Source organism: Engraulis encrasicolus, chromosome 14 (genome assembly GCF_034702125.1).
Source record: "Engraulis encrasicolus isolate BLACKSEA-1 chromosome 14, IST_EnEncr_1.0, whole genome shotgun sequence".
NCBI lineage: Eukaryota > Metazoa > Chordata > Actinopteri > Clupeiformes > Engraulidae > Engraulis > Engraulis encrasicolus.
In genome coordinates, this window is record NC_085870.1 from 14,159,631 (window position 1) to 14,177,756 (window position 18,126).

Consider the following 18,126-nt stretch of genomic DNA (forward strand, 5'->3'; position numbering starts at 1 on the left):
TTTACTTGAAGTAGCGGCCGCTTAAGGTTAAATAACTGTGGATTGAAAGAACATAAAAACGTTCCGTAAAAAACTGTAAAAAGCTAAGAATCTCAGCTTTCGAACAAGCCCTAACACATGTCTGTAGGTCTAGGTTAAGGAGATCGCTGGCTGTTAGGAAAAAAATGACGAGATAAAAAAAATAATTGGAAAGCGCTATTTTTTCACTTGCAACAGCGGCCGCTTACAGTTTAATAACTTTTGAATGAAAGAACATAAAAACGTGCCGTAAAAAACTGTAAAAAGCTAAGAATTCGAACAAGCCCTAACACATGTCTGTAGGAGAAGGAGATCGCTGGTTATTTATATATTTAGACCTATATATCTTTTAGATTAGGACTCTTTAGCTTAGATTCACCATGGCGTGAAAGCACAGGGGGACTTATCGCTAAATTCTGGGCAAATTATTAGTTTGGGGTGTTTGGCTTTCTTATGGCATAATTTCATAAGATGCAACTTTGGCACTTCTGTTTGTGTTTTTAAAGTTATTTAGCCAACATAACTTTTTTGTTGTTATCAGGGCATCATGGGCACCACACACTTAAACTTGGGATGTCATAGCTAAGTCATGTCGGCTTTTTTCTGCTTTTAGCCGCCAACTCTTGTGCCATTATCGTGATTTGGCATGCTTTCCACTGGACACCAATACAAAGTGTCTCACAAATACTCACACTTATTTAGCTTTTGCGCTATTATCGCCGAAGGTCTGGTAGGCTATATCGCACGTGGGCTATATCGCCCGAGGTTGACCCCGCCTCCGAGCCTCAGCGGTGCTTGCTGGCCCATCGAATTCGACGGGCCAGGGAAAGCGGCCCTTAGCCCCACAACCTGGCCCGGCGGCCATCTTTAGCACCTAGCCCCCTTTTGATGAGATCACCGTCAGCCCGCTTTTGTCCGGGCCAGCCCGGGGCTGGCCCTGCAGTGAGACCAAGGCTATTCAGTATTTGGCAATTCTGCCTGTTTCTAGTGGGATGGTTTCAACTCGGCCTCTCTGGCATGTGTAGTGCAAGCTGAGCCACAGGAAAGAGGCCACTGAACGCCACAGTCAAGGCACAAAACAAAACTTGAAGAAAAAAAAAGCATACCGGTTTAAAAGAACCAAAATGTTTCATTCAGAAAATCTCCTGCTGTGCCAGACAGGCTCATTATAACGCTTCTGACCTAGCCTACCTGACTGTGACTGCCTTGCGGAGCCTCCTGTAGTGCTCTGTCTCCTTTAAGATATGCTGTAGGAGGAGGAGGAGGGGAGAGCTATTACATAACGTCAACATACACTCGTGCATGCGCACCAAAAAGCACACACAGACACTCACTCACATACCCACTCACTCACTCAGTGGCTGAGCAGTGCACACAACGTGCTGAGCACGTGTTGATCCTGAAAAGCACGAGGGGCGTGGGCTGGGGTGGAGGTCTTTTTTTTGGGGAGGTGGGCGATAGGGGATCACCAAGTTCCAAGAATCCAGATGTTGGGAAAAGTGAGCACACAAGCCAAGAAATTACACGAGAGAAGTGGGGAAGGACAAACAAGCAAAGGGCTGAAAGAACTGGCACTGAATCCTGCCTGATACTCATATTTACTGCAGTACTGTATGTGTGTGGCTTCTAAACACAGTCCAACACAAAACAAAGACCTCAAACCCATATACTGTGTTGACATTGCACAAGCAAAGCAGAATACAATATGGTACATTCCACCATCTAAGCTACATGCAACACCATGCGCATAATGTTCACATTGCACAAGCAAAGACCCGTGCAACACACACGCATATATGCTGACACATGGTATAACAATCAAGGTTAAACACACAACACCATGGACACATGTTGACGTGATTGCAATCAACGAGCAACGCAACAGTATGTTGACACATGGTACAACACAATCAAGGTTAAACACACACACACACACACACACACACACACACACACACACACACACACACACACACACACACACACACACACACACACACACACATGTTGACATGATTACAACCAACGTTCACAGGCAGCGCGGTAATAATGTTGACAAGGCACAAGCAAGCGAGCGATGTGAAGAGCGGACCATTAACTTTGACCCGCCCCGGTTAGCATTAGCGGTGTTCATTAAAGCTAGACCGACGGCAGCTGCTGGAAGTGTGTCATGGCTTAACCTTGACTATAACATGTACTGTCTGCCTGCCTGTTGGCCGCCTTGCAGGCCATCCTGCGCTCTTGTGGTCAGTCTCTAAGACCTCACAACCTCCATGTCAGCAGGATTGAGGCCTGCAGAGACAGAGAGCATCATGGGAGACAAATTGGTTTTACCCAAGCCTTCTGGGCCAGTGGCTGTATCTCAAAGTCAAGGATCCTGGCCTTGCTAAGACGTGAAACGACAAGTGATTGCATACTCTTTGGTGAACTCCGTGGAGTATCCAATCACTGGGCGTTTTTACATCTCAGCAAGGCCAGGATCCTTGACTTTGAGAAACGGCGAGTGATTCCCAACCAGGGGTACGTGCAGGGGCGTAGATGCAAATTTTGGGCCCTATGCACAATCAACTCCACTGGACTCTGCTCTAGGCCAGTGTTTGCCAACCTTTTTTGACTCGCGTACCCCCTACGATTTTTTGTTGTACCATGAGTACCCCCTATCCCATGCTCTCTCTCTATATATTCCTTTATCCCAGTATGACTATACTCTATTCAGTTGTCATTATCACATTTTCCCCCGCCCTGAGGTGTGCTCGCATACCCCTGGTTGGGAAACACTGCTCTAGGCTACTGAGTGCGTGTATTGCACCACAAAGGGAGCCCGCATAGCGCATACGTTAAAAGTTTGCACGCAGTCTGAGGTGGTGCTTCCTGACACATGACAGCATGGCTGACAGCGAGAGTGAATTACAGGCGCCTCACAGCCGGCAGCCTGTTATTATTATTCATCCTCAATGTGGTTGTTTACCACCCACGACTCGTGAGTCGGATCAGAGAGGCACCACCAACCTGTGGCGTGGTGGGGTGTGTTCGGATGACAGCTGACGCACATGTCTGACGAGCTGTGAGGGTGGCTCACAGTCACTCTTTTGAGTAGTGTGTGTGTGTGTGTGTGCGCGCGCATGTGCTCAACATGACAGTCACTGTCGCTAGAGATGATATAAAACCCGGAGGATCCGGTTGGAGAGCCGGGTCAAGACCTCATCCTAACAGACCGGATGGCTGTCGTGCATTGATCCGCCAAAGGGTCAGACGGCATTTCATTACTGTCAACAAAATGGCAGTTACAGCGCGAGAAATTGTGAAACCGGAATATATCTTCTTTAGTTGACTACAACAGCCATTATCTAATCTCCCTAGTAGCCTATGCTGTTCAGTCACGAACACTCACTGAGTAAAAATGAACCAACTCCCGCCTCGTCATTCATCGAGCCTGTTAGATCCGTCCAGCCTGTTGTGGCCAATTGAGTCGCGGATCCCCGTGTGTGTGCTTCTGACTCTGTTGAGGTCTACATTCCTAAATGTTAACAGTGCTCTGCCAACGCTTTAACATCTCAGTCTGTAGGCTACTCTTACGGAAATTATAGTCTACAGACGTGACTCTACTATCACTCACTGCGTTACAGCGTACAGTAGGGGTGGTACGGTTCACAAATGTCACGGTTCGGTCCATATCACGGTTTCAAGGTCACGGTTTTCGGTTTTGTACGGTTCTGTTTTTTTTTTTTTTTTTTTTTTTTTTAATAAAATGTATTATATAAAAATTTGAATGAAAATGTAAGCTTATCATGGGTATGTTGAATTTGACTTCATTTAACCCAACTGAAAGAAGAAAGATATCAATGATTTTAACATGCTTCCATTTATTTCACAAAAAGGGAGAACTAAGTCCTAACTTTTAAGTTGACAAATATTCAAATATTACATGCTATAACACATTTGACGTGTTAAAATAAAACAGCTACACTCCTGTAGGTAATGGGACCATTAGGTCAGTGTAGTATGACTATTTTGGTTAATGACACACTGAGAACGAATTGGACTTTTATTTTGATACCGCTTTCTGCGAGTTTTGCGCTTATGAATCAGTTGCTTCCTATAATGAAACTGCAGCCGTGAGAAGCATAGAAGTAAAATCAGAAGTCAAATTCAATTTTAAGTGAACAAGTGATAGGGTTATGTTATGTTAAAATGTGAAAGTATTAAGGTAACAAATAATTTTAAAAGATCGTTTTTTTAGAAGTGTATGCACAAGAATGTTTCACAAAACTCCTGTGAAGCTGAGCCTTTTAAAACAGTCACATTTTATTTTTGTTATAGTGTTAAACATCAATGTTAACTAGGCAACAGCACAAAGTCCCCTTCCGTCCATCAGAGTTTAACTAGCTACATATAGTTAGGCCTACAGTTGATTGCAGTTAAGGACAGCACAGTGAATCTGATGGATATGTTCAATTATCTCGCATTTTGCCGTCCGGAATCCCCATTCAATGCCACGTGGATATAGCCTACACTGGCTACTGTAACGTAAGTCATAGTCTACTTTGTTCTGCTAATCTGTCATTGTTTGTAAATTCATGTTCATTTAATTTAAAATGGTCAGCATAAAGGCTGGGAACAGTCACTTGCGCTAACGTGGAGAGAGAGGGGGAGAGGGTGATGCTGCTGACCGACCTGCACTTGCTTGTAGGCTACTGTAGCCTAGTCAGCTGGCGCATGCTGTTACATTATGTCTTTCAGTAGGATTTTAATAGCGTCGTCCGCCGGTGGTCACTCTATTTTTTTTTTTTTTTTGAAACCGTGGGCACCGTGCGGTTGCCCACTACCCCGTTCCGTGACATGCAAACCGTACGGTCTCGGTTTGCAACGCAAACCGTACCATGCCTAGCGTACAGTCTTTAAAGCCACTGCTGTCACTCCCCTCGTCCGAGTCACTCAGCAGCGGCGCCCTCGGCGACTCGGTGAGACGAATCCTGACTGAGTTGTTGGTAGCAGCGAATCCCCTACGGATCGGATCAACGCTTAAGTTTCGTTTTTGCCACGAGTGTGCGCGAGTCGCAAGGCAACTCGGCAGCGGAAGCGAGTGGTCATCTGCTGCTCGCCTCCTGACTGTCCCTGCTTAACTAGACTTCTGCTCCCAAATATTTGACTTTTAGTCTTCTTAAATACAAACACACACATTATTTATTGCAAAATCAGGAACATGCCGTTTCACTGCTGCCAAAGGCTGTTCGAGTTGTGGTTGCATGTTTAGTGAGGAGACCCAGGTGGGTCGGCTCGCAGCATGAGTTTACTGTAGGAACTGTGACATTCATAAAGTGAGTTTTGTTGATCAAACTGTCTTAGGCTACTCTTTGATTTATCCACGTGAATTGATAAATGGAACAACAAAGGTGAGGCGCATAGCTACTTAACGGCAGAAACGTTTTAAAAAATACATTATTATCATTTATTTTAAATAAGTGATCCGAATGATCCGAGTGATCCGTCTAATCCGGGTACCCTCCTTGAAATGATCCAATCAATCCGGACGCCTCAAAGATTCGAGTTAAGCACCTCTAACTGTCGCACATTCCATGGACTTCTCATTACAAAATTGCCCCGCCCCCACCCCCCCAAATTTCAGCCAAGACTGCAAGAGGTGTCCACAACTTCATCCTGCATACTGTTGATTTCAAGTTCAAGCTTAGCTTTTGTGTGTGTGCGTGTGCGCGCACACGCGGATGACATTCACCGTTGCACATTCCTAAGACTCTAAGGTGCTGTTTCCACGTAGCAGGATATTTTTAGGAGGGTATTTTTTTCTCCTGCTAGGTGTAAACGCAACATGTGGATAAAAAAAATCCTCCATTGTAACAAATGCGTTTCAGTCCCCTAAACAGGATATTTTTTTCTCCTGCTTTTTATACCTGGATTTTAAATATCTGCTACGTGGAAACGGAAGGCCAAAACCAATGCAAAACCAATACAAGCAGGAGAAAAAATATCCTGCTAAAAAAATATCCTGCTACGTGGAAACAGCACCTAAGGTCACTACAAAATTTCATTTTCCCCCCCTGAAAAACAGAGATTTCAGTCAAGACAGCAGTGCCCACAACTTCACCTTTATTTTGAGTATGTGTGTGTAAAATGTGTGTACATGCACACACTCAACATCATTGTCGGACATTCCAAAGACCGAAGGTCATTCCAAAATTCCTTTTTTTTATGACAGAATTTTCAGCCAGGACCACAAACTTCAACCTTCCTTCCTTCCTTCACTTCAACCTTCAATCTGCTAATTAATTTCACTCAATTTTAGTCTAGTGCTTCATCTCCACAGCAACTCTTTGGTAACAGCAACTGCTGTTTTTTCACCCAAATGTCCTACTACATAAACTGATGTGTGCTGGCCTGGCCGGGAGACTTGGCGGGATGTTGGGGTTAATGCTTGGGTTTGAGGCGCTTTATAGGGAAGCGCTGGATTCACTTTGATCCCTGGCTGTCTGTCTTGGCCCATATGTATAATCTGTGTCAGAGCTAGGATGTAATCAACGTCTTACATAATGTCCGCAGCCGGCGGCAGCATTACGCTTGTGTGCTGGGGTTGGGTTGGTTCGCACAGAGGAGAAAGCACATGACCCACATCACATCGCCTCAGATTCTCCATTGTGAAGAAGGGGGCGGTGGGGTGTGGTGGTAGTGGTGGCGGTGGGGGGTGCACAACACTTTCACACAAGGGCCACACTGGTGTAGCTCCACACTCTCAGGCCCGAGAGGCCAGTGGAGTCAAGGCAGGGCAGGGATAGAGCGACGATGACGCAGAACAACTCGGACAGGTCACCACCCTCCAGGGTACAAAGGCAGAGCGGGATCGGGGGAGAGCCACATCTGCATACATTAGCGGGCCGAGAACAATCCCCGGGCTTGTTAGCCGATGCTATTCCGATGGAGTGCGTGGGCTATTTATTCTGTACATGGAGTCTGTGCCAAGACAATGGGCCCTCCAGCCGCAACATACAGTACAATGCAAGGAGATTGTTCACATTCTGTTCTCCTTGTCACCCCTTCGTAATGCAGCGCCTTTACTTTGGGGTGGCTGGGCTCGGAGGGTGCTGACGGGGTTGGTGGGACTGAATTATTTTCACCAGTAATTCACCTGCTGGTAGGCGATAATAAACATGGCACCTACAGTGCACCGTGTTAATGTGTTGTGGGTGCATGATGTTCCCTGCTCTCTGCAACACAGGCACAGCAACGTGAAGAGGCCTATAAAAGCACTTGCCTCATTAAAGTCAGGGACGGCCTGACAATAGGAGGTGACATATCAGGCAGGTGTATAACCACCACCACACTTCGTCGCTCGCCTCTCTCAGGGGGGCCGCTACCCATTTCCGACCACACACGTGTAGCAGCAGCTCTACAAAGCTTGTCCTGCATAAGTGTGTATGAGTGAGAGTGAGAGTGAGAGTGTGTGTGCGTGTGTGTGTTCCTGTGCACCGACCAGCGTACTGTGCATGTGCGTGGCCATAAAAGCCGTTCCCTTGGAATATTTCATTTCATTTATTTAAACTCGAAGAATCATTGAGGGCCCAGCCCTCATTTACAATGATGTCGAGTAAAACAAACAATTACACATATAACAACATACACAATACACCATAAATCATATAAGAGGTAAGAATTAAGACAAACTATGAATTAAAACTTATGAATTAAAACAAGTACAAGTATGTGATAAAAAACTTCCCAGTGTAACTTTAAAATGTTCTAATGGCACAAAGGCTTGAAGACCCATCCTTTGTTGTAAGGTATTCCAAACTGAAGGTCCACAGACATTAAAAGCCGTTTTTTGATTATACAAGTGTTGACAGAAATTACCGGAACGACGTTTAGAGAGCCCGCAAGAGCCATGTCAGTACTCCGCTTGCCTGTAAGTGCTGACTGACTCACTGCAATGCTCGGGAAAAGGGGAAAAAAACACCACATATATGAAATTAAACCAAAGGCTGTCATAGCAAAAGACCTGCACTGTGCTTAACACAAAGGTGAGGAGAGACGCTGTCAACAGGAAGGGACCGATAGGTAGAGAAACAAAAGGCCCATAGCCCCCCACTACCAGCCCTGGGTCAAAGACGTCCAAAAAGGAACTGTCATTCAGTGTAACGAATACCTTCTGCTGACTGTAACTGTAAAAAAAGAAAAACATGATTTTTAAATAATTTTAAGTAAATGGATGACAGCCGAGGCTTTCATGAATTCACTGGAAAAAAAAAAAAAAAAAGAGTCATGTTTATTACAGTTATCCGTTACACTGAATGACAGTTCCTTTTTGGACGTCTTTGACCCCCCTCTCTTTACGTATTATGCCAAGTCTGTTTTTAGGAATGACTTAGTGGATTTTGCTGCAAAAGAGCTGGCGGTAGCTCCTCTAGTTAGTGCTGGTACTCCCGCCTCTACAGGGTATTGGGATGCAGCAGGTCCTTTGTGTGCACATCACAATGCCACAGCTGAAATCAGGCTGCAAGGGTAAGCACGCTCAAACTCAGGAAAGCTGTCGATGTCTTTGGATCAAATATCAAATATACACATCAAATGTGAATATCAGATACTGAAAAGCTCACAAATGTCCAGATTACACAGACTCAGGGCTCTAAATTAACACCAGCCAACCAGCCAAATGCTGGTGAAAACTCAGTTTGGCTGGAAGAAAAGAAAACTTACTAGTCACTTGTAAGGTATAGAGTGTATGTGTGGCTAGTAAGATTTAATATCTACTAGCCAAATTGGCTACTGATCAAAAATGTTAATTCATAGCCCTGCACAGACTCATTTGACTTTAGGCAGTCTGTTTCAGCTGAAAGCAGAAAACTGTAAAGAGAGGGCTAGTTGTACAAGTCTGCTGGCAATAGTCAGAGATGATTTTTATCAAAGACACCATCTATCTTTTACATATATCCACCATCTAGCATGGAGATTGGCCTTCTGATCCTAGAATGGCGACAGGCTCTGTGGAGATAGGTGCGTGGCGGGAGGCACAATGAAAAGATAACACCGTATAATGCTGCGGGATATGGAAGGCATCCAGCGCAAATGGCCTCCATCGACCACCAGCGTTAGCGGTCAAGCTCTTTCTAAAGCCAAGGGTTTTTTAGAATCAAGCGAGCATGCGAGCAGGCAGCGGGTAAAAGCGTGCAGACATGCATCCCAGGGAGACAGAGGGAAGTACCTTTTCTTTTTTGGCGGTTGCCATGACTACTGCTCAAGTACCGTAGCTTTTTGCAGGAAAGAACATCATGTATCCCTTGTGTTGTTTACGTCTTCATGCTGCTGACCCATTTTATCTCATTCACATAGAATGCAAAAACTAAGATTTGAATTTTAAGCAGCTCGTTAACGATTCATCTATGGAGTGCATGGATATTTAATTACGGCTTGATGAAAGCCTAATAAGGAAACAAAAGCCTTAGTCTAGCATAAAACATTGAGGAAACTTTGGTTACAGCAAACCTTTAAGATCTAGCTATAATGCATGGTTGGAAACTCTTCCCCGTTTTTGTCATTCATGAACATTTTTCACTCTGTCCGTTGGTGCCATGTGCCATCTGTCTATGTTCTGCGATCCATGCCATCATCCCTCTCCCACCCTCAGGGTGCCACAACGCCTGCCAAGGAAGGATACAGATATCCAAGACAGAGGGAAATGAAAACATACACATACACATACACATACACCAGCATGTAGACATGTTCTGTCCACAGACACCCCCACACAGAGACGCAAACACAGAAAAAGGACAAAATGTGTTTTGACTGTTGAAGTCAGCGTTACGCAAGGCCGAGGGTCATGCCAGACGCTAGCTAGTATGTGCCAGTGAGGGTTGCTGTGTGCTGTGTGCATTCTGAATGAGAGCTGGGCCTCGTTGGAGCAAACCGAATTGGCTGACGTCTGGCACTCCGGGGCTTTCTCCACCTGAATATGTGATTCGATTAGTGAAATTGAATCAAGTCCTGGGGCAGTTCAGCCGAACGTGTTCGCCACATCCCCCAAGTCCAACGAGCCCCACCCCCTTTAACATGCAACTACGCACTGTACACACACAAACTTGCAGTGGTCACCAGGCCACTGAATGGCTCATTAAAACCTTTAACACATAGCAACTATTATGCATTTGCTGTTATCAGAATGGCAATGGCTGGTCGAAGCCGTAATGTATTACTTGAGACTCTGTGAATTGTAGTAGTGCAGTGAGATGGTAGTTAAGTCTTTTCAAAGACTATTACAAGGTTCCACTGGAGGGATGGTTTGCATTGAGGCTGCTCACAGAAATAAAGTGTTTTACAGTATTGTTATCAGAGCTCTAAATTAACACGCACCAATTTGGCTGGTAGGGGGGGGGGGGGTGAACTTACTAGCCACTTTGACTGGTAGTGAATGTAATAACTTGTATACAGTATTTGGCTAGTAGGATTAACATCTACTTGCCCAGTTGGCTAATGATGAAAAAGTTCATTTATAGCCCTGATTGTTGCTATACAATACACACAGTATTCACAATATAAGGTCACTGACACAAATGGCGTCCCGCACAGCTCACCTTCACAGGTAATTTGTGTGTGTGTCAGTTTGAGCAGGCAAACAAAAGGAACGGAGAACACATTCAACACATTTTCTAGCATTGAATCATGATTTAAAAAGTATGTATTGTATGTGAGAATGTGCAGAAAGTATACCGAAACCTCTTTTCATGAGTAATTGGCTTTCAAATTGCCATGGTTGTCATACCATTGTGTGCATGGTCAAAAACCGTAATATAACTAGAGAACCTAATGACCCTTAATTGGCATGTTTTTTGTTAATTATGATGGTCTTTAATGACTGGGGAGATATAATCTTATAATTTCACAAGTGGTTCAGTGTTTTTTTGATGACCATGCATAAAAGATTAAGGAATAAGCTTTTATTGTTCACTTTACGACAGGAATGTCAAACTCACTGGCCTCAATGGCTCCATTTGGCCTGCGGAGCCATTTTATTTCGCCCGCACGATCATTTCAAATGTGTCTTACAGTTGGCCCACATACACCACCAATATTAGAGAAAATATGACTTGAAGGCGAAATTTTGTGCATCACAAGAATTATGAGTGAGTCCAGACCAGTGTAACAGCACATATACTAGCATATAGAAGTATACAATAGTATAAGTTTATATGATGGGCATGAGTAGTTGTGTTACTTGCCTAGCTTTGTGTATTAAGCATGTGTACTGTATGCACAATTTCACTGCATTTGTAAATAAATGTTGAATTAGACCTGTGACTTAATCCCAGATTTTGACCCGCATTTTGCAGTCTGTAGAGCACTGTACAGACCTAACCAGCATGACAGTCATATGGCTCCTTTCCACTGCCGGTTTTCTGGTAGGCATACAGCTCTACACAGTGCGACTCGGCTGCCAATTTTTGCTTTTCTATTTTTATATATATGTGAGATGACAGGAAACGAGATGGGAGAGAGACGGGGAAGAATTGGGAAATGACCCAGGCCGGGAATCGAACACGGGTCGCCCGCGCAGCAGTCCAGAGCCACGCAGTTAGAGCCACGGCCTGTAGGCCTACTAGAAAACAAAGCAATCAAAAGATCCTTTAAAGGCCAACTTGCCCCACTGTCCTTACCCAAGATATGGGCATGGCACATCAACAAATATAAGCAAGTGCACAACCATAGCAACCAGCCCTTATGACTGCTGTGCTGAGTGTGTTCATTGAGTGTCCCTATGCTTAAGTTACTTGTTCTCTACAAAATTGCTCTATAGAACTCTGGCTGTAATGCAATATGCACTCGCTGCAGCAATTACAACAGCAGAACTGATATGAGGGAGGGACACAGCAATACAACATGACTTTGCATTCAAACACAGCTGCTAGGCTCAGCTGCCCACTCAGCTGTTATGGTCTGCATACCACATCATTTTCACACACTCAGGGGACCAGTTTTCACACAGCTGAGAGCCGAGCACCTAAATACAAAGCTGGAAAAAGGAGACTGTGGAACAGTGTACTTGGACAGAGGAGACTGTAAAAGAGTTACAACAAAGGAAGGTCAATGCATGTCAGAGGTGTCATTGCCCGAGGGTTAAAATCAAAATCTGTTATGAATCCTTTTATTTAGTTAATACAGCTGTGCCACTAGCTGTGCTTGTACCACATGATATCTACTACAAAAAAAGGGTCAATCCCCTATAAGCTACACTTTAGCTGTGTATTCTGAATCTGTCTCTTATCATTTATCCTGCAGTTCATCGGCCTCAAACTGGACTCCACTGATTACAGAGTTCTGCTGGTCAGCAAGAACACTCGGCAACGACCCGTTGGCCTCCCACCTCGCTGCCTCCGATTCAAAGGCCTCTCTGCAAAATAGCTCCATTCATTCGCTGCCGGTGTGCACTTGCTGATTAATGATGAGGTGAAGGAGGAAAGTGTGTGTGTGTGTGTGTGTGTGTGTGTGTGTGTGTGTGTGTGTGTGTGTGTGTGTGTGTGTGTGTGTGTGTGTGTTTTCCAGTTCCACCAGTTTCAATAGATGTGACGCAAATGCCCCTGCTACCTTTTGTTTCCTGTGCTTGCAGAACTTTCACAGTGAAGTGAACAGTGCTGCCACCTCACTGGCACATAGCACTGACAAGCTGGTGTTGGCCGGAGAATGAGGCTGGCTCACGACCGACTGACCAACCTGGAGGAAGCCACATGCTGCCAAAGGGTTTCTGATTCACTTGTTGTGAAGCGAGTAAACTGAATAGACAATAATCAAAAGTAGCCAGGTTTGAGGTTGAGGCTTATGTTACGATAGGACATTATTGGCAGCTTTCACTGAAATTCATTTTGCATCCCTGAGCAAGACACATTTAAGACAGGGCATAACATCACAAGACTATTGCACAGTTGCCAAACGTGTGGAGCATAAAGCATCAACAGACAAAAACAAAACTTGGGGCCTGGGAATAAAGGCAGATAGAGAACACAGGCCTGGGTCTAAGGATGAATACCTCATTCCCTTATCTCAGTGTTTCTCAACAGGGGTGCCGGGGCACCCTGGGGTGCCGCGGGCCCCCCTCAGGGGTGCCGCAGAAACGTGGCTGATAAATAAATAATGTAATATATAATACATATTTGTCTAAATTGATCAGTTAATGCTAGTCAGTGGGATCTCTCATCTGCCATTTAAGCACAATAAAGTAAATATAGGTTGCCCCAGTCAGCTTCAACTTCGAACATAGGTCGTGTGGCGTCTCCAAATGTGTTACTTTTCTAAGTTTGTGTGTTATCTGATGCGATGCCATGTTACGGCTTGTTGGTTTGGGGTGCCTTGAAATTTTTCATTAATTGAAAGGGTGCCTCACCTAAAAAAAGGTTGACAAACACTGCCTTATCTAACTGCTCTGCTCATTTGCAATAGAACATCGCCACCTAGTGGAACGCCTTTCCCTGTTGTTATTATTATATAGGCTACGGACTGCTGCCCATCTGATGACTTTAGGACGGTTTTAGACAACGCAGAATGTTAAGGTTAACATTTTGTGAACCATCTTCCGGTTGGGCACATCTTCATGCAAGCTGAAGCGTATGCTGGAACTCAAATGGTGCACTTGTACACTTGAATACTGAGGTGCGTATGGCATATTATTTCAGTGCGTATGACATAAATTACGCACTGAAATATAGTGCCCGAAGTGCACCATCTGAGACACAGTGCGAGGTTAGTCTACGTGCATTTAACCAACGCTAGTTAAGATCAGGTCCATAGTTCACCTTCGTTCGTGTAGGCTACTGGCTAATGCAAGTTTAAAATGTCTGGTTAAATTGCCTAGGGCCGTTGCCTTTCGCGATACCCTTTATGAAAAGGACACTTTTTTCGTTTGACTAAAAGGGAAATTCCCATCCATCCTGCCGAAACCCGGGATCGAACCAGGGACCTTTAGATCTTCAGTCTAACGCTCTCCCAACTGAGCTATTTCGGCGTACCACTTGGCAATCCCACAATGCATTTCAACCTACCCTACCAGGCAACGTCTCATATTTCCAATTTTCACAGAGGACACTAGAGGGCGTACAAACACTTCACAGCCACGACAAGCACGTGCTTGTGTGTGTGACACCATGGGTTGCAGAATTTAAACAAAACAAAAAAACAGGCATACGCTTGTAACTTGTATCTATCCAATGTCTACATCCACTGTAGAGGGTCGCTGTGATAGGAATTGAAATTAAAGTGTTTAACATAAAATAAAAACAACAAAGGGGTTCATCACGCTGTTGTTGGTTTTAGCCACAGGCTGGATAGAATGGCGCTCTCAGCAAATCTTTGGCATTCAGGCACGGCAAATTCAAAAAGAAATGTCAACTTGTGACACCATTTGATTTAACAGGGGCAGACAAGTTCATGTTTTACACACCAAATGATTCGGCTGTTAACACTACGGCCCGCTTGGAAATTTAAATTATAATTCACCTTGGACCGACCAAATCCAAAAACGTGGGTACTAGCCTACTGGCTAATGGGCTAACCCCTATCGCTACACAACAGAGTAGGCCAACAATATGCCATTTTCACCTACCTATGGCCGTTGTTAGTCGGCCCTATGACAATTTTAAATTACATTCAAAAGGTTTTTGAGAAGTCCCAGAGCTTTCACTCAGTCTGAAGAAGTTTGCTTTGTTTACTGGGCAGTTAGAAACACAAGGCCATGCGACTTACCACACGTAGGTCAGCGTGGGTGAAGGAGCGTAGAAGCACTGGTGGTAGAAGTATGGGTTGAAAAGTTGGTCAAAATGTTTTGTCATATGCACTTAGGACAGAGGGCACCCTTCCTCCATTATGGTTGAGAATTAAAGTAAGGTTGCATATGTGGACAAAATACTAAATCCAACTAGCGTGCACGTTGCCACCGACCTCAGTTCACGTGCACGAGTATGCATGCACAACTCAAATCCCGCCCACCCGGCCGACACGGCGTGAAACTAGAACTAGTGAGTCCCCTTCCTCCACACCTCATTCAGGGAAAGCTGTGTATCTGATTGGATTCGGAAGGTATGCCTGTGAAACATTATCCATGTACAGTGACATTTTCAACACGGCCATTTAGTGTGGAGATAAATTATTATTGAGTTATTTTCAAGTTTTCATACTGTAGAGGCCTATGCCTAATATGCCTATGTAGGTTTTTTATGGTCTGAGAAGTCAGATCCCTTTTCCATAATGGTGAGAAACATCTGTTAAGACCTGTTGTGAAAAGTCACAGCTGAGATGCTGAGAGATGTAATGTGGGGGCTTCAGAATTATCATGTGATTTGTGAGTGGGTGTAGAGAGAGAGAGAGAGAGAGAGAGAGAGAGAGAGAGAGAGAGAGAGAGAGAGAGAGAGAGAGACTGTATGTATTACAGAGATTAAAGGATGGATGTGTGTGTGTGTGTGTGTGTGTGTGTGTGTGTGTGTGTGTGTGTGTGTGTGTGTGTGTGTGTGTGTGTGTGTGTGTAAAGTAGGCCTATGTGTATGGTGTGGCCTGTTGTATCTCCTCATTCTCCCTTTCCCCTGCAGCTACAGCCCACACAGCAGGAGAGCGTGGCTTCTCAGCGAGAGTGAGCGCTCTCTCGCTGTGTGCTCTGTACAGCCCGCAAACTAAGAGCCATTTCAGCAGATAGTCGGCCTGCAATCTCCCTCCTTACTCACGCCGGGCACATCGCCTTTGTTCGGCTCAAGCGGTGCTCCCCATGGCGACAAAAGCCACAAAATTGCAAAGAGCGCACAAAACGATGATACCTGTCAGGTTTATTGAAACAGATTTTCTTTTACATACAAGAAGAGACAGCACAATGGAGATACTTATCCTAACAACTGCAACATCATGTGAGTGCGTGCAGTAGTAGTATACATGGGCCTTTTGAGGTGCATTTATTTCAACACAAAGAAATGTGGGTGTCATTGAATCCATCAGACAACATACGTATACTGCATTTCAAATAGGTGCTTTACACTGAAAAATATCTCTCCCTGTAGTACCCTTCACAGACAACATCATCTTGTCTGCCACAGACTCAAAACCATCTCAAGAATGTATATACAGCCATCCAGACAGCTGAACTACTATTGCCTTAGACTAGAGGGATTGGCATGACTTATTTTGAAGGGGTCTACGTTAGGCTGTCATGTAAGCGTCATATAAGAATGACATGACACATGCCACCATGACACCCAAACAATGCCAGGGGGACATTCCAAAACCTGAATGGTGTGTTATGACAGCAGTCATAAACACTAATAATGGGTCATTAATGTTCATGATATGTGTCATGTCATTCTTATGTCGGCTACAGGACACCCTTATGTACACCGCTTCAAAGAAAACTTACCGAGGGATTCTCACAAGATTCAAATGGTGTCATTGGATGGCAGAAACAAATTCTGACGTCATCAGCTTTCTACATTACCTACTGTCTCTCTAACTTGATTTGCTTCTTTTGCTCTTCTACTGCCAGTAGGTCTAAGAACACCGTCACATTATATCCCAATTGTACCCATATATATTATACACAGGAGCAATAAAAAAAATAAATAAAAAAAAACGACACATTCATCACATTGGGAGATATCAAATAAATAAGTGATGCTCACTGAAATGTGAGCAGTGCCTTTATCAACAACTATAATTATTGTTTGTCACCCATTTTGTGACGTGTGTAAAGCTAAACTATTTTTAATCACCATACACATGTCTTTTTGTTTTGTATTCTACTGAATGTACATACTGTATGACATACTAAGAACGTGAGTGCACTGTTATTAGTGAGGTAAGACAATATTGCACGTGGTATATGCACTCAAAATATTACAAATGGTTTCTTCAGTGAAGGTCTGAAAAAGACAGCTTTAGTACATACTGTACAGTAATAATTAGTGTTTATACTTGACCCTGAATCTACTTCTCACGCACATCACATCCGACATTGCTTTTAGAAAAAGCCATGCACGTTGTGGTGCAGTCACACACACACGTGCACACACACACGTGCACACACACGCGCACGCACACACACACGCACACACACACACACACACACACAGACAACATCCAATTAACCAGATCAGTTGTAATTCATTCATTGGGTGCAGTAGGCAGAGCCACTTAAAGCCTTTTAAGAGTCACACACTCCTCCCTTTGTCTTTGCTAGAAATTATCATTCAAAATCACATAAAATAAACAAAATAAACACATAATTCACACACATAATGCTCACTTTACCATCACAATAACTCACAATTTAAACTGCGGGGGACATACTCAGTGCCCCAGACACAACAGTGACGTAAACTGACGAGCAGAGAAAGAGAGACCTACGTACAGCACATACAGTCACACATCGTCTAGAACGTACAATACAACGCCAAAACAGCTGTACATACTTGCTCTCTTGTTTTGATAGAACACATTCAGCACCTTAGAAACCCTCTGAGCAGAATTAAGGCATGTGTCATTTTTTTGACAGGGCAAAGCATACTGGTGCTTTGTGTGATATTGTAGTTTTTGCATGAACTAATATGTATTTTTTTGTCTGTGTCCTCAGCTGCCTGTGTGTGTGTGCGTGTGCAGGGCGTGTGTGCATGCTCTAATTCCTCTATCCAACGCTAATACAGACCTTCATTTTGAACAGCTAAATTAGGTCTTGACGCCATGCTCTCTGGCGGTCTCGACCACACCACTTGTGTAAACATAGACTATAGGTGGAAAGTCCTTTAAATATCAGTGTGTGTAAATAACACAGTATTTTTGTAATACAGTGTGATAGAGGGTATGAGTCAGTATTAAAAGGTGTATAGACGCCAGACACACATCAAAAGACAAAGACTTACAGGAGAGCTTCGTCCGCGGGTGAAATTGGTTGTGATGTGTTCCTCTATTACTGTGGGCGGGTGGTCCAAATGTAAAACTTTTCCCACAAGCAATTGCTAAGGACACTGAGATGGTGCTCTTGTGTCAATCATTTTCTCTAGTAGTCTGGCTAACACATGGACTTGTTACACTGATGAGGACGCCACTGTTTGGGGTTGACACCCCCTCCATTTCTGCCCTACAAAG

The 18,126-nt window shown here is 44.2% G+C and overlaps 1 protein-coding gene and 1 non-coding gene across 2 annotated transcripts in view; both read right to left on the reverse strand.

Annotated features, from left to right (window-relative positions):
- Positions 1–5,494: 5,494 nt before the first annotated feature.
- LOC134462123 (sodium- and chloride-dependent GABA transporter 2-like) overlaps positions 5,495–18,126 on the reverse strand; it is a 325,830-nt gene continuing 313,198 nt past the window's right edge. Inside the window, exon 4 of the mRNA XM_063215005.1 lies at positions 5,495–5,579. Coding sequence (XP_063071075.1) covers positions 5,577–5,579 — 3 coding nt within the window. The 3' untranslated portion in view covers positions 5,495–5,576. The remainder of the gene's footprint in view (positions 5,580–18,126) is intronic.
- trnaf-gaa (transfer RNA phenylalanine (anticodon GAA)) lies at positions 13,942–14,014 on the reverse strand. Its single transcript has one exon. It is a non-coding gene; the product is annotated as a tRNA-Phe (tRNA).